Genomic DNA, 23804 nt, shown 5'->3' on the forward strand with positions numbered 1-23804 from the left:
CAGTGTGTGCACAAGATACCAGGTAGCGGGACAAATTCTGCCCTCTGGCACCGGTCTGGAGCTGAAGTAACTCTGTWAAAGTCCACTGGGGTTTGTAAGGGTGTAAAGAAGTGCAGGACTGAAGCTTGTGGCCTTTAATGTGTGCCCTMTGCTAAGCAAACAGGGCAGAGCACCCCCGATAAAATGTACCCAGGCTCACTCAAGCCATGGAGAAATGGATGGTCCTAGGGGGTATGACATCCAGTGGAAGACCTGGGCTCGGTCCCTACCACCTGATTCCAGCTTCCCCAGTGGCCTGTGGGCCTCCCCAGCGGGGAAAGTTGGCTTAGAGAGGAGAGAAATGGGCTTTCTTGGGATGCTGCTCATCTGATCTTGAGGTGGATGGCTGAAATCAACTAGCTGAACGATGCGAAAGCCAAAATACCTGCAGTTATTGCCTGCCCCAGAGGGCTGCGCTGCCATTCAGAGCTTGTGGAGTCTCCTTCTCTGGGGATCTTCCAAACCCACTTGGATACAGCCTCTGCCACGTGCTCCGGGTGACCCTGTGTGTGCAGGGGGRTTGGACTGAATGATCCCTAGAGGTGCCTTCCGACCTTAAGGACTCTGTGATTCCATGACCCTGGACAGCCACGCACAGAAGATGCTTGTGCCTCAGTGTGAAGGGTGTACAGGCAGAACAGGGTGGGTTCTGCTCTCCCCAGGTTATTAGCGTGTGACAGACATTTATTTTCCTGACTTTTCGTGGAGTTTGGGGGGAATCTGGATATCAGGGGTATTAGGCTGAGCAGCCTGGGKGCTCGAGAGCCACTTCCAGGCAGGATCCCAGCGCTTACTTCCCAGATAGCATCTTTTTCCATTCCATCTGCATTCTTTTGGCTGCTCTAAACAAAACTCAATTATGCTCTTATTCTAGGCCAGGGCCAAAGTCGTAGCGAGAACTGGTGCCTCTGACAAATGCAGCCAGTTATACCAGAGTTACAAGGGCMCTGAGATCCCCTCCGTGCACATCCTCCTCTGATTACTTAGGAAGTTTTATCACACAGGACACTCATGGAGCCTCCCATGTTTATGTTTTGCTGTTGCTGGGCAGAAGACAGGGTAGAAAACGTGGGGGATAAACAAGGAGTATGTGAAGCAGTCCATTATGAACCTAAGAATAATATCAGCCTAGAAGTGCACGTGACAGGGTATATCCATAAGAACGTGTTAGTGCCATTGCTCTGAATGATACCTGCAGAGCCACTGGTGGGATCCAGTCGTCTCTGCATCATTTTACAAAGACCCTAGGTTGCCATTCCGGTTGAGCTTCAGGGACAAAACGAACGCTTGAGAGGAGCATGTCCCATCTCAGTCAGGAATGAAGGCCCAAAGAGCCATGAATTGGCTTGAAAATGAGCAGCAGTTTCTGTTTGACATTAGTCTTGTGGGGCTTTCGTCAGCCTTTGTGAGTCTGTCCGGCTGCATGTCTCATGCGGTTCTCCACATCTCTGGCACATTCTCACMTTTCTGTTAAAATACGACTGAACTTCTGGAAAAGTCATCTTGTTCTAAGAACCGTGGGCTCAAACCCTGCCCACAACCCAAATACAGGTGAAATGCAGGATTACATTTATCTGATTGAYAAAGACAGCTCAAGGACCTCCCTTGGATTCCTCGTATCGCAGTAGAGGTCTTTCTGGCCTCCATTCCTTGTATCCCAGTAGAACCCTTTCCAGCCTCCATGTCCATTAGAACAAGGTAGGGAAATCCCTAACAGTTGCCTTCTGCAGCTTGTTAATTTTCTGCATTATCTATATTATTTTATACTAGTGCACGCACTCTTTATAGTAACCTGCCAGTGTAACATGAGCGGGTTCTTGTGCCAAATCAACAGGTCAGGACATAGCCCTTTGAAGGAGAAACAAAGCGGCAAATGCGTCTGGATGCCAACTTTTCTGGGCCTGAGTCACAAAGCAGGCTTAGGAAATAACATCCATTCCCAGAGTCAGAGCACTAAGCCAGATCTGCTCTGGCCATCGAGTCACCTATCTTCAGCAGCAGAGCTTTKCCAGCCTCACCGGCCCATGCTTCTCTATGGAGTTTCCAGGTTCTGCAGGGTTAGTCAAGGACCTGCCCTTGGCATTGCCCTCTGCCACCCATTTGCCCCACTCTCCTCCGCAGTGCAAGACTGTCTCAGGGAAGGAAAAGTTGCAAGAGATAGGAATAATGTTGCTTGCATAGGTGCTGTGCTGCACTTGTGATGAACCATTTGGTGCACACAACCCAATGCCACCACAGCTGCCCATGCTCTGGTTTGGAAGCATCTCTGCAGTTTCTTTTGAAACCCCAGGCTCCTTGGTTTCCCTGTTACAACTAGGGCATTTTTCTCCTTGGCCCTTACCAGAAACTGCCTGTAAACTTTGCAGGGAATCTGAGCTGTCACTCTTCAGTGGGGCTTTAGTGCATGACCTGGAAGCTCTTGACATGAATGTAAAGGTGCTCAAGAGATGCCATAAGCCCAAACCCAAGCACTCACATTCCTTTTTTATGAGTCGGAGACACAACCCACTCCGGGAGAGCAAATAAAAGCCCGAGCTGCCTCCCGGGTTGTGCAAGGCCTGTGCACATGGGGTAACACTGCGCATTTGTGTCCTGCTTGCCAAGGAATGCAGGAGCGTAAGGCAACACGTCCAGGAGTGCGACGGTYGCTGGGCAAAAACCCAGCAGCAGCTCCGCAGGAGATAATCAGACCATTGAGAAAACGCAAGTGGAGCTCACAGATTACATATTCTCTTTTCCTTTACAACCCCAGCCAGATGAGTAATTATTTTTCACGAAAAAAAACACAAAATGCTTTTTTTTTCTGAATTCCTCACAGCCACTTGCAGTATTTTTGAACTCCAGAATACTTTTTTGAGGAGAAGGTGCTAGTATTTAGTATTTGAGGGATCTTGGTTTAAATAAAGAGCTGAGGAACCAGCTTTACTGGAAAATTAAAAAAAAAAAAAAAAGAGTTCCTAAGAAAAGGTTTGTTTTTTGTTGATGGTGGTAGGTTTCTTTTCCACTATTAAATAATGCAGCTTTTGTTCCCAGTGTATGTAGGCCTATTTGTTCAACAAGCTTTCATTTAAGAAAACGTTCCTGTGACTAAATAGCATCTCTCTCGTTCGGCTTGGGGAGCATGCGCAGCTAGAGCTTAATGTAAATCTGGGCCAAGCCAAACAGCCAGGTTTCCGTGCACGGTCCATGTAGAGGCCAAGTCCATGTACAAAGTCCTCTTCTAGAGGGCCGTGAGGAAGAAGCAGCACTGCTGAGCTCCCACCCATAACCGTGTGTCTGCCAYGTGGTCTTTGGCTCAAATAATTAATAAGCTCCTGTTTTGTGCAGGCAAGAACTGTTAATGCTCCTTTTGTTGAGCGTCATGCCAAGCCATCAATAGAAAATGCATGTTCACAGGGCAGCTTTATGAGAAGAAAGGCTGTCTGAAGTCATTTTTTTTTTCTGTCTTTCTGCTCTTGGGGCCATTCCTGAATTGGCACAAGCAAGTCCAAGGCTCTGGACATCAGAAGATGCAGGAGAAAGATTTTGTGTTTGTTCATACTGCTCTCTGTTAGATTTCCTTCAAGGTTAGGGAAAGTAAATTTAATTCTTGGATGGTTTCTTCCAGCTGTTGACCTCTGATTCCTGTCCCATGCAGGGGACCATGCAGGAGTCTTTGGAGTCTCATCTCAGAGGCCTCCTTACATGATGAGGGGTTGAAGGCCCCACGAGGGGCCCCGCTCCGTCTGCATCTCCCCAGCAGACGATACCTGTCTCGAGGCTGCGGTGGGAAYGGCTGCTCTCTTTGTGCTCCAGCCACAGCTCCTGTTACAGCTCCAAAGTGTTTCTTGGGTTACGAGAGGCACGCAGGGTCAAGCGATCGTGCATGGCAGGCTGATGATTTTTCAGCTCCCTGGTGCTAATGCTACCAGCAGTGAAATCCATTTTCCAGCCTTTCCCTTCACTGGTGAATTTTGGTCTTTCCCCAAAGCTAAATGTACCAAAAAGTAAGCCGGGTAGGTTGGAAGCAACTGGTTGTAGCTCCATAGTGTGCCTGCAGCCGAGTAGTGTCCTCCACACGTCCCCCGTGCCACCCTTGGGCYGTGGAGCCCAGGCACCTGCCCAACTCTCTCTGCCTCTTTCTGCTGTTCCTGTGTTTGTCCCAGCACCTGAAGTGACACTGCTCTGAGTGGGATAAGCATAGATACCCAAGGAGCGGGTTAGGTGTAACCCTCAGCCAGATGCTGCACGGGGACAGACAGGGCAGAAAAACAGAACCAGGCCCCTCTCAACACCCCTGCAGAGCCCTCTCCTTCTCCCAGCCCACCATGAAACCTGCTATACTCATTGAATTCCCTTCGACTATTACACATCTCCCCATGGCTACCGTGACAAATCCTTCAGAGATTTGTCCACAGAAAGGACCAGCGTGTTGAGAAGTCCACCTAGTCATTGCCGCAGAAGAGGCCAGTGGGAGCTTGCTGAAGAAAGCAATAGGCAAACTCTTCCTTTCTAGCCTTTCTCCTGGCTTCTGCTGGGGACACAAAGGTTTCTCCCCCAYAGCCTTTCATCTAGGATCAGAACAGAAGCCCGTAAGAGGAGAAGGGGCGTTATTTATTTATGGCTTGCATTAACATTTATTCAGCGGGTGGCTGTGCATTGAGCAAGGTGGCAATGTGATAGGTGCCAGTCATTCTCCCCACTGCCCACGGAGCTGGGGCTCTGTCCCTGAAGCAGCCAGGGACTCTTCCAGAACAGGGAGCTGAGCAAGTGCAATAGCATTCCACTATGAAGGAATGGGGAGAAGGGTAAATATCCTGCACTCCTGATAGCCAGAACTTTCCCCTCAGGATCATTGGGGACGGTGCTTTCACCCTCCGTGCCTGCATGCAGAGGAGGCATCGTCCATTTGCTCTTGCTCCTACATTATTACCTTAAGCTGAGGAGGATGCTGATCATGTATGGTCTGTAACTAAGACATAGGTGAACAAAGATGTGTGTGCACCTATATACATACGCACCCACACTCCGCGCTAATTCAGATACAGCCAGCACATTTTGACTGTCCAGAGATACAACAATGTAGGACTGTTCTAGCAAATCCAGTGTCCAGTGTTTCCTTGAATCCTGCTTAGTTCTGCTCTTTTTCCTGTTTTTGCTTAGCTCATCAATGGATGAGGTAAGGGTAAATATGCACCAAAGCTTTYACAGACTCACAGGATGGTTGGGGTTGAAAGGGACCTTCAGAGGTTGTCTAGTCCAACCCCCCTGCTCAAGCAGGGACACCTAGAGCATGCGGCACAGGGTGGCATCCAGGTGTGATTTGAATATTCCCAAAGAAGGGATTTGAGCCAGTCCCTGGCATTACAGGCAGCAAAGAAGCATTTGCCTCACTTACAATGTCCTTTTGAGATCTAATGGTGGAAAATCAAGCTCCAGAAAAAGATCTCTCATGGGAACCTTAGGGCAACCAACTGGTCCATACCATATACTCTGGTAATTTATAACTGGGATCTCCCTCTTCCATCTGGGTGCTCTGGGCACGGTCTCATACTGGGAGAACCCCAGGCAGTGAACGAAACCACAAAGGGACCAAGCAAGGAGGGCAGAGGGACATCCTGCAGCCACCGGGGCATTTTCAACAGACAGCAGAGCACCTAGAAAACGTACCCAACTCTGACCAAAACTCAAGATATCTGAGGGCTTTAAGCTCCTTTCTCTGAAGATTTCCTTGGTGTGGAGTCTGTACCCTTCTTTTTCACCACAATGACATTATTTTATATGCCTGAAGATCAAGGTAATTCCAGCAGAGATCAAGGAAATCCCACATGTGACACCAGAGCAGCCACCTTCTTCACCCATACTCAGCTGTGAGGCTGCACCATGTGTGGACGTACAGGCTCCAGTAGCTAGGACATGTGCTATGAGTTCATTGCTATGTTCTTGCACCCCACAGAGCCAGATCCCCCACCAGCATAAACCTCTGTCATCCATCTGGGCTTCTTTTTTGGGGTGCACAACCTGAAGCTGTTGCTCTGCTCCAGGTCAATCACAATGCTCTTATATGTCACTGGATTCTGCTCTGTTGGGTCTCACCTAAGYTGGCTCCTTATATTAACTCCTTTGAGGAACTGTGTTTGTTTTTAAAGCAGTTTCTTATCCTTTTCCTTTTGCTAGCCCATCCTGTGGAAGTGAGGCCACAAATAGCCCTGCCAGTAACACCAGATTCCTCTGCTATCTTTATTCTCACATATATCCTTTATCTGCAGCTAATCTAGGTCAACAATTAGTTGGTTTAATGTCTTATTCACTAAATGCACCACCTGCTTGCCCACCAGGACCCACGGCAAAACAGGTCGCTGGGGGGACACTCTCCCAGGCCACCCTACAAAAATAAACTCTAGTCAAGAACATTCAGTAGCCACATCACTACCCAGGGGCAATTTCGAAGCACCATCCACCACTTTGCACCAGCAAAGGGAGATTTCTGGCAAGTATGAGCTCTCCAACAAGGGGCTATTGCAGACTTTTTGCACCCCATGAAAGCCCAAACCAGCATATTGACAGCTCTTGAAAGATTTTTTTTTCTGCCAGAAAGAAAAGTTATGAAAGAAGAGCCCAGCTTTCCTCTTTTCTGGTTTACATACATGCACTAGGCATGGAGAATTATGAAATACCACTCACTGGAGGCTTGTAGTCTAAGGAGCAAGGGCTCATGGAGTTTGCAGGCTTGGGTACCTTGAAAGCTTCTAGTATTTCCCCAGAGAAAACCCCTATCCCCTTCTCTACTGGCRGACTGAGGGAGAGGACTTCTCACCTGTCTTCTTACTTTTTTAGCCCACGTCTGCATGCCACACGGGCCAGGTCTTCACCTGGGACACACTAAGAGAGCTGCTAAGATGAGGATTAACTGTTATGGATACCTAAGTGTTCCCTATTGCTTCTCATGGAGTCATCCATTGGCTCTCCTGAAGCCGTGGGGCTTTAGACAAGCTGAAGCTCAAGCTCTGCAAAAGCACCGATCCTACAGATTCCCTCTGCTTCCAAAGAGCCAAAGGGCACCTGAGTTTTCACGGTTCACTGTGTAGTTAAAGAGTATAATCATTAACGTGCTGAGGACAATCTTTCCTTTGTTAGGTCCTTTATCGGGTTATCTTGCTAACATAACAGGAGAGGAGCTGGGCAGCCAGAGGAAAGGGGGCTCAACAGGGGTTGATCACAAAATCACAGCTGTGCCTGTGGCAAGCAAGAGGACAGATGCATTTTAGCTCCCCTGCCAAGTCATACTGTTGAGCACCGAGGCCCAGGTCCACATGGTTTTGACTGGGTCGTAGTGCCTACAACTCCCTAACGGCTCTGGCTGGAGATGTCTCAGCAGTAGGAAATCCTAGAAGTGTGTGGGAATTTTGCCTGGGTGGATCTGGGCTTTGTTACACAGCTGTAATTAGAGAAGAGCGTGAAAAACTACCTAATGCTGCAACAGATGAGCAGCTTACCTAGATGCTGCACATTGGTATAGCCTGAAAGAGCTGTTAAAGATAAGCGAGAAGACATTGATATGTCCAATAAGCACAGGATGTTCCTTGAATTGCCCATCAACTAGTTCTTCTCTGGCAGCACCAATGTGGCAAATTCCACCAAGGGCCCATGGTGGTTGTGGGCACAACTTACCATACAGATCCTTTGCGCTCAGCTTGGCGGCTCCATCTGCTTTGCCCATGCTGCCACTGTGAAAAATGAAAAKAAGGTACAAATAAACTCTCAGTCCCTGGTTCCTTTCAACATCTGCCTTCATGATGCAACTCATACGCTACTGTGACAGCATGAAATGTGACTATGGCTTCTTAGACATTGAATAACATGGGGGAAAGCTGCTCTGTGCCACCACGTCTGGAGAAGAGGAGCTTTTGCATCCACCCAATTGTCAACTCTTGTTGAGCTGCTAAAGAGCTTCTCATCTGAAGAGTTTCTCATCCCACTCATCTGAAGCTTTTCCCCCCACCTTTATTTTTATTTTTCTTTTTTTTTTTCTTGGAGAAGACATAATCATGTCTTGCTTCTTACTCAACAGCACAGCAACTCAATAGCAAAGCAAATTTGTCTTTTGGCAACCCTCATCTAAAAGTCATGCAGGCCTTTTGCCCAAGGGGGTGGATGTATTGGCTCTCTCTCATTGTCATTCAAACCAAACTCTTGGTTTAGAAGGTGAGAGAAGTGCTGGGGTAGGCTTCCAAAATGGGAAAGACACCTGCAATGAGGAAGGAGAGGAATTCACCCATCTGCCTGAGGTGGGAAATAATAGGTTGAAGCTGTAGACATGGTGAGAAAAGGCACATACATGGACAAGCTCRCTAACAGGCAGGAGAGGTCAGGAATGGATCCCATGGTGCTTTGAGCAAGAGTGGACATCAAACAAATGTGGTTCAGGTGTGTCTGGCTGATGCCGTCACAAGGGAGGGCAGGAGGAGAAAGTGAGGTCATGGATTTTATTTTCTATTGAGTCATTCCSTATGACTCTTTCCTTCCAGCATCTCCTGATCCCTTGGTGGCACCTGCTGATGTCAGCACTGAATCCTTGCAGCTCTCCCTTGGGGGACCAGGCATGGGCTGCAGGTCACCAAACCCAAAAGATGGGAACAGGGGACAGGGCAGAACCACTTGGGCCCATTCTCACCAGAGTTACCTTTACTTGCAGCATCCCCTGRAAGAACAGAGCTTCCAGAGGGGCTGGGTTAAGGACACTGGCTCACAGTGAGCCACAAACATGGGCTGCTATTAGGAGTAGCCTAGGTAAATGGAGATCTCTCCACATAATACCCAAGTCCACCTGAACCTAAGGCAGTGTGAGTGCCTAGATGCTCCTACATGCTCCTACTCTTGCTCCTACACACTTCAAGGAGCTGAAACCTACTCCTGGATGGCAGGCACTCAGATACAGAACATTTCAAGACACAGAAGGACATAATCATGTGTTGTGGGATGGCAGGCCTAGAAGCACGTGTAACCTCCCCAGTAATGCTATCCCACCCCACCCTGTCCATGCTTAGCTGGCGCGTAGGAGTGCACAGCCAGGAGATAATGGTGTTTTCTCTGGCCCAGGCCAGCTGGGGGAAGATCAAAGTGGCCTCCCTGGGTTTYAGGCCCTGTGGTCAGGTTGCCTTGCACGGTGCAATGAGTCAGTGGGCGGCAAGTGGCTCCTTTCTGCCCTGTTGTGATGGGCCCCCGAGCACAGGTGGTGCTCACAGTGCTTGCACGCACAGCCCGTGCTCTCTGGAGATGGGGGACATGCAGGAGGGAGGCAGAGAGCTCCAGCTCATTGGGGAAGCCACCATGAGGTGTTCAAGTTGGGCCAAGGGAACACCAGGGACTTGGGGGACATCAGCCCCTGGGTGACGTGCATCAACTGTGAGCCAACGGGAGCCGGGRAGGTCCTTACTTTGCTGAGCCAGGATTGCTGCTGAGGGATCCCTTGAGACTCATGTCGCCTCACAGGACAGGCAGCTGGAAGAGAAGCAGAAAGGTCGGGATTACAGATCAACAAGCAGCCTCCCTGCACACCCAGGTCCTCCACCCAACGGMGAGGGCAGCCAGGAGGAGCCTCTGGCTTGGGGGTTTCTCCCCGCACCTCTGGCCAACGCCTTGGCTTTGCTCAGGGCCCAGTCAAAACCTGTGGGCACCTTTCTCCTCCCATCCATTCCTCCTAGGCACACCCAGCCCCAGGTGATATTTCAGGACGTCCTTTTCTACCAAGCCAGCTGCGCCTACCGCTTAGCCCCCGCTGAGGTGACCTTTGCTTTATGGCCTGCCAGAAGCCATTGACAAGCACGGGGATCCCGGGGCCTCTGCACTCATGGCTGTTAAGTGTCCTGAGTCACTTTTTTCATTCACATACTGCCCTTATGTCGCATCATGTGGCAATTTTAAGCTCTGCACCAGCCCCCAAAATACCCCTAAAATACCCCTCTTTCTTCCACAGCAAGATGTGATGGGGCTGTGAATGCTGCTGGCCTGGCTGCAAAGGAGAAAGGCAGAAATTCCTGGGAAGAGCTGACTGCCTGGTGGGAGGCGGAGGGCTTGATTCACTGCTTGTCTCCTCCTCTCTGATAAGAAATGTGAAGCCAAGGGGAGACTGAGGCAGACGCAGGCACTGCTCTGAGAGTAGAACCGAACAGGCGAGTAAAGCAAGGGGAAATAGGATAAAAACTTAGGATAAAACATGTTCTATGAGGATCCACGTTATTCACCACTGCTCTTATGTGCGGTCTGAAGGAAATTCAAGACAAAGCCACCAAGCTTGTTCTTCCAAGTCCTTCACGTCAAAGCACTTCAAAAGCTCTGAAACTTGAGTTTGGAAAAGCTGAGGAGCCAACTCCACATAAGCTGAGCACCTGGAATCTCCTTATACCTTCGCCAGGATGAAATCTCAAGCATCCCACTAAAAGATTGACTTGTCCCAAAGGGACAAATCAATCAGTGCCTGCACGAGGACTTCTTGTGGTGGGACCTTTGAACATGGTTAGGGTGCACCACAGTGCTGCTATGAGAGATATCCCTGGCAGCTGGCAAAGCTGTCTGGAAACGTGGGGGTTTTTTTGTTTGCTTTTATTTTTCTTTTAACTGTCCTTAGACCAAATTGGCCTGTGATTCCTGGGGAAACACTTTGGAGTCATCCCTGGTATGTGGGATTTCCCCCTGGAGACTGACTCTCCCTGCTGCAGGATTCACCGCTGATTCCCTTTCCATTCCTGGGGCTGGCAACACATTTGTAGCATTTGGTCCCACATCTTTTGCCCTGAGCCCCAGCTGGATGCAGAGGGTTCTTGTGGCTCTTGCCAGGAGGGCACAGGTGTCACAGAGCGATGGATACATATACATACATAGGGATGTACATAGTGCTTTAGATAAAGTGCACCATTTGTGTGCCTGCTCCTTGCACGCTGCTCAGAGCCCGTCACAGCCACGCAGGCCCCCCCTGCCTATATATGATTTTATACCCCCAGGTATAAAACCACAGACGTGCTGGAGTAGCAGCTTGATGTTCTGCCAGCGTCTCTGTGTGTAATAAAAGCCGCCCCAGTGCCCAAGCTTGGGTACCTGTGCATTTTTCCTCCCTTAATAGCTGCCTCTTGGTGTCCTCTTACAGTCCTCCCCCCCCCCGCCCCATGCCTATCTGCCAGATCTCCGCGTGCATTAGCATAAGGTGGCTGGAAAAGGGAACGTGCTCTAATAAACCCGGCTCTGTTCTGTTTCCTTTACACCCTTTGATCGCATCAGTCTCCCAGCTGACGATCAGAGCGTTTCTGCTCATTAACACCACGATTGCCAGCTCCCTTCTTCCACCTACTACCCCAGCCAGCTTTTTTGGCAACAAGAAGGTACCCAAGGAATCTGTGGGGCTTCCCAGAAGGTGGCAAAAGAAGCTGTCAGGTGCCACGGCAAGCAGAGACGCTGCTGGGCCCTGGCTGTGGGCAGGGTTAGTGGCTGTGGATCCTCATGTCCTGCACCCCGGGAAGCAGCACAGAACGGGCCCAAATGGCTCGTACTCCTTGCACCCCCTTTTCTAAGCTAGGGCTGCTGGGGACCTTCTTCTGGACGGGTGTCCTCACTGCCCGAGTGCCTGCATCTGAGGGAGGGCTCTGTGCTGGAAGAAGCACCACGTCCCTGGCAGAGGGACCCGGACCCCACTGGCTCCCATTCATATTTTTTACTCATGTTATGTCTATTTTTCAGCCTTTGCCCGGTTCTTATGCTGCTCTAGGGGGCTTATCTTTGTGCAAACCTCTATTAGGCAAAATGAGGGTGTACTGCGATGCCGGCCAGGTTAATCCAGGACAGAGCCAGTGCTTTTAATTCAGTTTAAATTGCCTGATGCTAATTGAATCCTCCCTGGCGGGGCTGGGGGAGGGCAGGTTGCTGAGGGGTCAGAGGCTTTGTCACCATTTCGCTGAACTGGAAGAAAGCTGGATTTGAATAAGATGAAGAATCATCATCTTATCACATCTGCCTGAACTAGGAGGGGAGCCCAAGGCAACCCATGAGAGCCAAGAGGCAACCTCGGTGGAGCACCTTGAGCTTCTGCCTCCCACCAGGTCTCACTGCCTTCTCCTTGCTGTCATGTCAGCAGTAGCTCCTGCTTCCCCAATTAGAGAGTTCTTCATCTCTTTCTGCTCCTCCTGCTCTGTTCTTTCCCATGGCGAGGGAAGCGAGAGGCAGGATGAGGAGGGCGATGCCTGGGTGGACAAGGATGGCCTTTGCCTGGGGCGCTCTACTGTGTGGTGCGCTAGATTCACCATCACCCTTTACATTACTGGGGCTGGCAACACATTGGCAGCATTTGGTCTCACATCTTTTGCCCTGAGGTCAAGCTGGATGGACAGGGCTCTTGAGGCTCTTAACTAAGGTCTTAACAAGAGACAAGGGCTAATGCCCAAGAGAAAGCTTCATCTCCAAATCTTTCAATTTTTGTCAAGTATAAGACTGCACAGATGTCCCTAACCTTCTCTAGAGTCTTCAAAATGAACACGTTGTATAGGCATAATGCTGTATTTTTCCTAGTATGGCCCAGAGCATTTCCAGAAGATCTCATCTTTGTTTCCACTGGTCATCCTGCTGAAATCTGCCTGGCATGCCAGGGCTTCCAAAATGCCTATGAGCTAGTCCCGAAATGTCTCTTCCTATCTAGAACTGCAGTACTGGTACCACAGGCCTAACCCATGTGTCACAAAAATGGGACCAGAGAAGGCTGGAAGCCTTTTGCTTTAAGCATTTTTGTGGCTGGTTTGGACCACATGGACTCTGACAAAACGCAACACGGTCTCATATGTCCCCATCACCTCAAGCAAAAGAAGGTGGTTGGGAATATCTTCATTCTGCCACCCATATCAAGCACCAAGCACCGCCTGCTAGGGCTGCTGGCTATAGGGGAACGAGTCAGGCTGTTTGATAGACCCTCATGCCAATCTGTCTTCTCATACCCTCAAGAGCCAAGGGAGCTCAGGCACCATGAGGTCCTTCACTTGTCCTTGGACTTGAGAGGAGGACTTGGCTTGTCCTCCTTTCCATCTCCAGAGAGTCCTCCTGGCTCCTGGGAGTCTCCTGCACCTTCTAGAATCCATCTCAACCCACCTCGTTGTAGCATCGGAGCACCCGGCCCAGAGAAGAGGCTCCATTCCCGCAGCACACAGGAACAAAACAGTGTTGCAGTGTTGATGAGGCACTGAGGTCCAGGCTCATTCCCCTACACCTGGCACCTAAATTCATAGCTAGATTCACACAACTTCATTTCAATTTCAATATAAATGCTTGCAAACATGCAGCACATCTGAGAATTCAACMCAGGTCACCTGTGCCTATCAGCATCAGCCATGAAACCAGCCCTCTAACTCAGCTCTGTAGGGTCTCTTTCAGAAGCAGGAACACATTAAAAAACCCCTTTATTTGGGTTAATTAGAAAGCAGCCAGGGAAACCCATATCCAGAGCAAAAGGGCTGACAGCCAAGGAAATGTGTGAATGTATTCTTGCTGCCCCATAAAGACAAGCAAGGAARGGTCTTGTCCCACCTTAGGACCGAAAAATCCCATTTCCAACATTCAGAGCAGGCCTCAACAATGATGGTCACACAGTCTGTATCACCCTGCTGCTGTGGGAAGGAGAAAATATCCACCAGACACTTCTCCAAGGGTCTAGTGGCCCTGGGTCAAGTCAAGCCCTTCCTATGTACTCTATTGGCAGTGTCTTCACAGAGGCTTTGGAAAAGGCTGAAGCTTTAGCTATGTCCACACGTTGGGAAGATGCAATGTGAGCAGSATGGATGTGTAGTTTGGGGGTACGCAAGGCCCAGGGCACTCCAATGTAGTACGTTATGTTAGTTAAGAGGCACGGGTTGCAGGCACAACCTGCTAGATATTTGCAAGAAACACTCCCTGCTCCGCACACCGCATGTTTCGCATTGCAGAGATTCTCCACAAGACAAACACCTGGGTAAACACAGCCCAGCCCAGCAGGTTGATGGCACCGGCCGTGGGCAGGAGGACGTTTTGGGTTTAGTCAAAGCTCTGCTGGGACCGGTACGTTCATTAATGTATAACCCATTTATATTAGAAAGCGTAGGGCAGAGGAACGAAGAACCAAGTGTTCCTTAGCTTGGGAGGAAGGGAGCAGCTCTTTTAGGCTGAGATACCTTGAAGCTAAAGCCACCTCTCTTAAGTTTGATGAACCTAGACTGCTGCTTTTGATATTTCTGTATCATTTCTAGATGCTGATTTCATATTTCTATATGAAATTTCTATTTCTATTTCTTGCCCTCCCTCAGGTCATGATACAGGTCCAGTTCAGAAGTCCAGGGAGCGCTCGGAGGGCTCTTAGTGCCTGCAGAGGTCGGGGCAGGAGAACGAGGCCCAAGGTACAAGCTGAACCAAACGAGGAACTTTTAGATTCCTGCCAGAAGATAAAAACCCTCCTTTAAGTAACAGTATAAAATAGCAGAAAGTCTGGATAGTGCCTCACTCTATAAATACCCGGGAAAATGCGCAAACAGCCACAACCTCCAAGATCTTGGGGAAAAAATATTGGATGTTGGTGCCCTTCTGAAAGGCACGTTGGCAGGGTGTCYGTGCTGAGTCACAGCATCTGGATCCACTTTTCCTCTGTGCTGGAGGAGSCCCATGGAAGGCAGGTGGAGGGCAAACACAGGCCCAGGTCTGTTGGGTGTCTGCTTTTGCCAGGAGTGCCACGCTGAGCACTGGGCTGTGGCTTGGCAGGCCCAGGATCCGTGTGCCGAGGATTAATCGACACTTTGGGAAACGTGGAGGGCCCCAGAGAAGCCCGTGGGCTACAAAAGCTCTTGAAAGGAGGGCGGTGGGCAACTGTCCCGTGTCACATCTCCTGCTGCTGCTGCCCAAACTTGGCCCCTTGTGCTGCAGCACCCAGGTAGACGGGGAGGAAAGAGCGCTGGGATCGGGACTGCCATGGGTTTGTGCAGTCAGTAAGCAAGGAGAAGACCCTGAGGTCCCAACTCATCTGTCTGTGCTGGTGGCACAGAAAGCTCGCTGTATTTCCCTCTTCCTTCTTTCCTTCCTTCCCTCCCTCCTTAGAAAATCCCTCCATTTCCATAGGCTGGTGCTCCACTGCAGAGGTTCCATCACCGGCAGGGAGGAGGTTACAGTTGCGATTTTTCCAGAGTGGGAGGGAATGGCTGGACGTTACGGAGGTKAAAGATCCTTTTTCTTCTTCTGGCTGTGCAGACCAGGACTGAGACATCAGACGAGTAAAAATAGGGAATGACTCCGYGGGAGCACACAGAGCCCCAGGGCAGGGCAGCTAGCGAGGAAACGASGAAACACTGGCCCGGCTCTGCCCTGTTGGGCTGCAGCCTGAAGGAGGACAGTGACTGGGAGTCCCCGAGGTGCAGGCAAAACACCAAGGCTCAGTGCTCACCTGGTGGCACCTCTGTGTCCCTCGCAAGGCCTTTTCCACGCGGGGCAGTGTTTGTGTGATGGCTGGGAGGCTCAGCGAGTGCTGGCACCGGTGCCGGGGCAAGGGAGATGGGGGCAGCATCCCTGTCCTGTCACTGCTGCTTGGACGTCGAGGCTCCRTGAGCCTGATCCAAGAGTGGAAAGCTGCTTTCTTGCATGATGGAAAGATGACGCTGCACTCAGCAGCACTGCCATCRGCCAAAGGATGCTGCTGTCAAGGGGGGTTTTGGCACGAAAGCCCAATTTTCTTTATTTTAGCTTCTTTAAAACCCCCTTTCGCAAAGATCTTCGCTTCGGGAGGACAACACTGGTGCTTATGGTTGGGAATAACTTGCCTTGCTCGASCCAGTCAGGAAAAGGCTGAGATGGCTCCAGGAAAGGTGGCTTGGAGGTAGGGCTGATCCCTGCCTTGTGAAGGGCTCCTCCATGTTGACCAGTTGATGAGTAGGACGGAGGCATTGAGACTGATGAGACTTTTCCACCACCTCCTCCCARGAGAAGGGAAGAAGTTTTGGTTGCTCCCTGAAATGCTGATCCACTTGCCTGGTAGAAGTTCAGGTGCAGCAGGACAGTCACTGTTTCAAGAGCTTTTCCTCCACCAGGGAAAAGTGCGTGACTAGGCCAAGAGCCAWTTTGGGGCCATATTTAGCCTCAGTTTGTCTGGAGCTCAGTCCTTTGGAGGTCTCTGGGGTTGCAGAGGGACATAGCACATGATGGGTAAATCTGAATCAAGAAATATTCATGKKTTTTTTTTTTTCTCTGCTTTGGTAGGTCATTTCAGCCACATCTTTCCACAAAGCAAGTGACAGGGCTTCAAACTCTCCCTCTGCCTATAAGCGGCGAGCAGCAGGTCTATACTCCTCCCTGCCTCCCTTTCCCATGCCCACCTAAAGCAGCTAGGCCTTGGAGAAGCAAATTCATCAATAAATTTCCTTTTCTGCTGTAAAATTCTCCCAGGATTTTTGCTAGGAGGGTAGGCAAGAAGCTTTTGGAGGAGGAGATTCCCATCTTGAAAATCACATTTGGTTTATAAGGCTTTTTCCAATCTTCTCAGGCTAATCCTGACAATATTCGCTGCCACCTCTTCCCAGGCTATTCTGTACTTCCTACTCATATCCTGTCCGTGTATTTTTGGCCACTTGCTAACAATTCACTGGAGCTCAAAACTTGGCACATGGTAGTTCCATGCTATGAGTGTCACTGCAGGAAAAGCAGCAGGCAGAAATTTAGCCAGCTCAGTGACATGGTGGCCACCACGGTTCCACAGAGCATCCAGGCTTTGGGTCAACTCTTGATGGTTGGGTTGGAGCTGCTTCCTACTGCACTGGAATTTCACACCAGGTGTTTTACCTTGTGGTGCTACCAAAGGGCTGCAGACCACAGCCAGTTCTTGTCAGCCCCATGAGCGCAGAGGGTGAGTGGGAGTTTTTGGCAAGGGCAGGTGATGGGTTTCCTCAACTCTGTGGTCCCAGCTTGCCTCCAAATCTCCCCTGGAGCACAAGCACCGTCCATGTCACAGAAATAAGTCTCAGCATCAGCAAACCACAGCCCACACATGGGGAAACTTTGCTGACTTCTCACTGAACTACTGTCTCAAGGCAGCGCAACAGCTGAGGATACAGTCAGGATCAACACGTTGATATCATCCTTCTAGCTCAGGGGAGCTGCTGCTGCTTCCAAAGGTTGGGAATAAACAGCAAATATCCATGTTGCAATTCCTGGAATTTAATTTTTACTAGTATTTTAATCCAGCCATTTTCTTTCTGTTGCTGGGATTCTCGGATATATGTCATGGGAGATAAAACTCTACATGGGAGAAAAAAAAGGGGGCCCAGCTGCCTCGGCTCGGAGGAGAGTTGCGCCCYACAAGTGAAGGAGCAGCAGAGTGTTCAGGAAGAGCTGCAGCCAGTGCCTGGTGCTCCCGCGGCAGAGGAATCCAAGGRCTCCCCATTTGTGGGCTCATTCCTTGTCTGCTCGTCTTTAACCTCCTTTGAAGTTCCTTGGCACCCTGCCCAGCATGGGGTTATTGCCCAGTCTATAGCGTTTGGAGCCTCCTGCCAGCCAAGGCTGCTAGAGGTTCCTGGCATCCATCCCTGCAGATGCCACTGGATGGGGTGGTCTTGTCTCAGCCGTTCCTCCCTTCCTTGTTAAAGTTCCTGTTGCTTTTCACTCTGAGGACAAGCAACCGGTCCAGTTCCTCTCCCAGCAACCTGCATCTCACTAAGCTGTCCTCGACCTCTGCAAACAGCAGCTCTCCTGTGAGCAAGGACACAACCCTGCTAAGCCTCCTATGCACTTCTTCCTCAGTTTTAGATGAATACATATATATTTTAATATATATGGAAGTATTTTTTAGCCCTTTCAGTAATGTTTTCAGCCTGACTCAGGCAAGGAAGCAGCCTTTCCGTGCACATTGACCTCCTGTATTGGCAACATTTCATCAAGATGCTCCTTCAGCCAACACAGCCCTGATCCTTCTTGGCTAGTGGGGCTCACTGGGGCTATAGCCRTTATTCTTGAGGCTCTGCAGTCAGATCCTTGTCATTCCTGAAGGAACAACAATGGGCCAAAAGATCAGGGTGCACCTACCACCAAGCCAGGTATCATGAGCCGCTTCACAGCTATCCCAAGCTCTTCCAGCCTGGACAAGACGCAGGGACAAGAGCATCTGAGTGAAGCTACCCACACAGCATGTGGCCATGGCTTTCAGGATTCAAGCCATGGACACATACAGAGCAGGGGCTCCTGTTGCCTTTGCTGTTAACATCGGAGTGGTCACAGCAGTGCAAGCTCTGCAGGGAGACTCAGCCCGACCGCACCTTGGGTGTTACCTGCTCTTCCTGGCAAAGAGCAGCACAGGAGCCCAGCCCAGGTGCATTCACTCCCAATGCAGCCTGTGGAACCAGCTCCTGCCCTGTTTAGTCCTGCAGCACATCCCTGTTACAGCTTTCTGGCCATTTTTCCCCCCTTCTTTTCTTTTAAGCTGTAGCAAATGACAGTATCAACAAACCTGACAGTGCTGCAGGTCTAGAGCTACCCTGAAAGTGCCTCATGAGACTTTTCACAGAATCACAGAATGGTTGAGGTTGGAAGGGACCTCTAGACATCATCTAGTCCAACTCCCCTGCTCGAGCAGGGACACCCAGAGTACAGGGCACAGGGTGGCATCCAGGTGGGTTTGGAAGATCTCCAGAGAAGGAAACTCCACAAACTCCCTGGGCAGCCTGTTCCAGGGCTGTCACCCTCACAGTAAAGTTCTTCCTCATAYGGAGATGGAACTGCCTGTTTTTCAACTTGTACTCATTGYCCCTTGTTCTGTCACTTTTACTCTCTCCCTTGCCCCAAACCAGTGGTTGCCCTCGATTATTCACATCCAAACAACACTGCTTTCCTCCTGCCTGGCTGCAGTGAACATGTGCCTGGGTGCTGGGGTGGACTCTCCCTTCACCAGCCCCATCTGCCCAGTTCATCTGGATGCATCTGATCCCTCTTCCTCCTTCAGAGAGTTTTCAAAGGCCCGTATCTCAACCTAGAAGCAAAGCCAAAGGCACCAGGCAGTGAAAACAAGACCAACAGCTTGCTGTATGAATGTCAAAGTGACAGAACAACCCGGGGCAAGGGCCAGAGACAAGTCCTTTCACTTCTTCCCTGGGGAAAAGCATGATGCTCTTCCAAGGAACAGAGAGATTTTAATTAGTGCTCCCTTATGCATAAAGCCCGGCTCTTCTACTGATGAACATGGCTATAATTAAGAGGCAGCAGTGTCAGGAATAAGAGCAGGCTCCAGCCTGTGATTAACTAAGGGTTATTGTGGGTGCAATCACCTTTCCTTCGTCTCCTCCCCGCGGGATTTTCATGAGGTGAATTTCCTAGCGAAAGGAGCTTGCGGGTGAGGACRGGTCCCCAGCTGGTCTGGGTGGGCCGGCTCAGCGGGTTCTCCTTTGCATTCCCAGGGGGAGGAACCTGGGAGACCGGACCAGCCTCCCTCCCACGGGAGACCCATGTCCTGCTGGTCACGTCGTGCAGCAGCTGCTCCCGCYGTCAGCTCCCGCTCCGAGGCACCCTTGGATTCAGAGATGGATTCGGAGACAGGGAAGCGGTGCCAGGGCAGGCAGGGCTGGCCCCGTGCTGTTGGCGCCAGCAGCACCATTTCACTTTCTGATTTATCCGGCCAGGGTGAGCACTTGCTGCTGGGCTGCCTGAACTTTGGTTTATTGCCATCCAAATGGCCTGCACTTTACCTTTGTAGGATATAAATCTGGACAGGCTGAGACTGATAAGAGAGTGAAAAACAAAGAGAAAGGAAGTAGGAAGAACAAAATTCAGACAAATTCAAGGGATTAAAAGACTTTGGGGGCCGAGTGGGAGCCTGAAGTAAAGACAGCATTTGCTGGTGTTTGCCAAGCTGCCATCCAAACACTYGAGGGTACCACGTGCAGAGCGTGGCTACTCTGCTGTCCATCAAAGGAGCTGCCTTCACCTACGGCAAGGCCGGGATGGAGGCTCGGGGGCCATGAGGACACATCCGTGCCCAAGGCACTGGGGGAAGGCACCCGGACCACCCTGATGGCTGCAGGAGCAGCCAGGACTGCGCTTGCTCTAGCGCCCTGAGCTCCAGCACCCGCCTCCTGCGCACGCAGGGGAGGCCTCTGCTCCACCGGGCCCACAGAAGCAGTCTCCTGAGCACCATGTGTGGAGCTTCAAACCAGCTTGGGCCCAAAGGAGCCTGACAGGTCTCTCTGGCACCGGCTCTAGGGTGGCAGAGCCAGCAGAGCCAGTGACTTCCCACCTTTGCTTTGCTCTTCCTTCCTGCTTCCCAAACCAGAAGCGCAGCCAGGAACAGCTCGGGGTGAGGCCATGAGGGCAGCAGGCGCCATCCTGATAAGCCCGACGCGGCCACCAAATCAGCAGGAGGAAGAAGAGGCCTCAGTGTTCAGGGGGCACCCAAAGAAGGGGGGCGGTTCAGGAGGCTTCGGCTCCACTCGGCACTAGGGCCTCGGGGGCGCCAAGTGCGCGGGGAAAGGTCCCGGGGAGCAGCCGGTGAAGGGCAGCGAGTGCTGGGCTCTCCTGGAGAACTGCAGGTGGAGAGGGAGCGTTTCCAAACCAGTCCAGCTCCCAGCTACACACCTTCCCCTCCCTTCTTAATTGTGATTCCTCCTAATTTATGTGGATTACCAGGAAATAATAACACCAGGGCTTTCTATTTCTGGTTGAGCCCTCTGGCAACCACGCATGCCGAGCTTCCAAGCAGGGCCTGCCCCAGCACGGGCACAGGGAAGCCCTTCTCCTTCTCAAGGTGTCCTTGCACCTGGGGCATCCATGAGACCAGGGCCTCCCATTCAAGCCCCTCTTGCCAGTGATTCGACAAGCAGCAACTTGGTATTAAGGCTGGGAGAGCTGGGCCTGTTCAGCCTCAGGAAGAGGAGGCTGAAAGGGTATCTGATCAGTGCCTATAAACACCTCAAGGGAGGGAGCGAGTAGGATGAGGCAGCCTCTTTCCAGGGGTGGTCACTGACAGGACTAGAGGGAATGRCCATGAACAGAAGCACCAAAAGTTCTACAGGAACTTGAGGAAAAAATTCTTGACAGGGAGGGTGCCAGAGCCCTGGAACAGGCTGTCCAGGGAGTTTGTGGAGTCTCCTTCTCAGGACATCTCCCAATCCCACTTGGACTCAATCCTGTGCCCTGTGCTCTGGGTGACCCTGSGTGTGTAGAGGGTTGGACTCCGAAGGCTCGGACACCTCCTAGGGAGGGAGACGGGTGTTTCTCGGGGTGCCTGACGGACCTTGGTCTGGGGGCTCGTGCTGCAAAAGCCACGCTAGATCTCCATGAAAACCACAGAGCCTCCYGGACTCAACATGTAAGGGGAGAGCACAGCACAGGAGAGAGAAAGCAGGCTATGAGACCCGGCTCCCAAGCGGCATGCCGGGATCCAGCCCGCAGGGAAAAATGCAGYATGCCGGGATCCAGCCGAAAGGGAATAACAACCCCCACGCGCTCAGGCACGGCACCTGCCATACTTTATGTGGATGTTCCTCAAGCCCATGCAAGCCACTGCATATATTCCCCTCTGCTTCAGTCCTCCCTTTGTCCACCAGCAACTGCCCGAGGCCTTTGGAGCACTGCAGTGTCTTCTAGATCTCTGTCCCTGTGAATTTATGCTGCCAACCTAAATTATCCTAAGATGATACAAAAAAAAAAAAATAAAATAAAATAAATAAAATAAATAATGTAATGTAATGTAATGTAAAATAAAATAATAAAATAAAATAAAATAAAATAAAATAAAATAAAATAAAATAAAATAAAATAAAATAAAATAAAATAAAATAAAAATAAAATTCTCAAAACATTCTGTTCTTGAGCACACTAAGGGACATTGAGTCATGGGTCAGATGCTAGTATCAACACCCTGGGTTCCTCCTATCTCCTCCCTGCGTTTTCATGCCCTTGGCTGAAGCCAAGTGGGCAGCCACAACAGGAGAGCCCTGCAGGACAGTGTCTGCTGCCAACATTAGCGCAAGCAGCATCTTCTCCATCCATGCTCTACCAGGGCTGTACGTGCTGCAGTACGAGCAAGCTACAGACCTGCTCCAGAGGCCCATCCGTAGGCCCAGGGCACCTCCATCCATCCACRGGGAGGAAGAAGACCCAGAAGCAGCCACCCATATGAGCTCCTTCACGGGAKCTCCTTCACAGGGCTCCATGACAGGTTGTTGCACCGAGGCTGAGGGCGAGTTGTTTGCAGGCAACTCAGGCAAGTACCAAAGGCAGGAGAGGCCAGCTCCCTCTGTGACCCGGGGCCTGCTGCCCCAGGCCCATTTCCTCACGGTGCCATGCATGAGGCACCATCCTCATGCGGGGCGGTAGCCAGCATGGGGGCAGAACGGCCAGGATGGGAGGGCTGGCACAGGCAGGCAGTTTGGTCGCGGCAGGCAAATGCCACACGCAGCGGCCACCCAGCACCAGCCTTGTCCTCTCTTCTTTGGGATCTGGGCTCCTCCCATTCATCCCCCCAGCATCCAGCTGTGCCTCGGGCAGCCCCAAGCATGTCCAGACCTCCAACCTGTGCTGCTGTACGACAAGCTGGCCCTGCCCCGCAGGGMGCTGGACTGGATCCTGTCCCGGGACCCCATCCAGACTCAGGCACATGTCTGAGCGACAGCTCCTCAGCCAGCCTGGCTCCCTACCAGGACACCGGGAGCAGGTCCAGGCCAGGAGCGAACACCGCGAGGGAATGGAGCATGTAGGGCTGCCCCACACGCCACTTTAAACCCTGTCAAACTGGGGGGAAGCAGCAGCCAGTGTCGCAKGTGCCCCTTTCTCAGGCACATTCCCATCATGGCTCCCGAGCTCCTTGGCAAAGCAGGGCCTTGAAGGGCTCCTCCACTCAGTCCTGCTGYCTCCCCTTTACCTTCGTGACCGACTATTCTTGTTTCTCGCCTTGCTCAAGTGAACGACTCTGTCGGTTGAAGAAACGGCGCCAGGAAGGTGATACCACCAGGTCCCCTGTGCACTGCGTTCAACTCRCACAGCAATTGTCAAGCAGCTCAAAAACGCACCGCGAGTGTTACCTTCACTGCCCTCATTACACACAGTAATCATTCCATTTTACTGCTGTGTTGTCCCACAGTTATTCCCAGGATTTAAAAATGACATCGGTCCAACCCATCATCTCCAGCCCTCTCCCCTGCACAATCGCAACGGCATTTTCCAGTCATGTAGTAAGTGGAAGGGGAAAGGAGAGCTGCAATCAAGCTCATTAATACAAGCCAGGGCTGGTGGAGAGCTCGTGCCGCTCCGAACAAGCCTTCCCAGGGGTTGGAAATAGGGGGACAAGTTTTGCCAAGGTCAGGGGCAGCAAGTGCTCCGTGGAAGTGGCAATCCGGTGGGGAGATGGGGAAAACACGTCCCAAAAGAAGGGGAGCCTGACGTCTGCAAGCGAATGGCTCCTTAAACTTTGTTAAATGAATATAATAAGTTTATTAAAAAAAAAGGGCGGGGGGAGGAAAAAAGTCCTGTTCTGCGCCAGAACGGACATTTTGCTGCCAAGAAAGTGCCACCTACTGGATCTTGGGCCATCCAAAAAAAGAACCAAAAAAAAAAAAAAAAAAGAAAAAAAAAATCAGAAAAAAAAAGATAAAAAGAGAAGGAAAAAAAAAGGAAAAAAAATTTGGATTTTTTTCTCCTCTTTTTAAGAAATGAACAGAAAGCTATGCAGTTTCGCTCCATTTCTGAGCGTTCCCTCTCTGCAGCTGGATTAAGCTTTCGAGGCAGGGGAGCAGGGGGGCTGTTCTAGGGTGCGAAAGCTG

At 50.9% G+C, this 23804-nt stretch overlaps 1 protein-coding gene across 1 annotated transcript in view; it reads right to left on the bottom strand.

Annotated features, from left to right (window-relative positions):
• EPS8L2 (EPS8 like 2) overlaps positions 1 to 23804 on the bottom strand; it is a 50658-nt gene that overhangs the window by 26610 nt on the left and 244 nt on the right. The window contains exons 2-3 of the mRNA XM_026044855.1: positions 9455 to 9519; positions 7690 to 7745 (exon numbers count right to left, since the gene is read on the bottom strand). Coding sequence (XP_025900640.1) covers positions 7690 to 7745; positions 9455 to 9498 — 100 coding nt within the window. The 5' untranslated portion in view covers positions 9499 to 9519. The remainder of the gene's footprint in view (positions 1 to 7689; positions 7746 to 9454; positions 9520 to 23804) is intronic.

The sequence above is a fragment of the Nothoprocta perdicaria genome, unplaced genomic scaffold (assembly GCF_003342845.1).
Source record: "Nothoprocta perdicaria isolate Ctin4 unplaced genomic scaffold, notPer1 scaffold_389, whole genome shotgun sequence".
Classification (NCBI taxonomy): domain Eukaryota; kingdom Metazoa; phylum Chordata; class Aves; order Tinamiformes; family Tinamidae; genus Nothoprocta; species Nothoprocta perdicaria.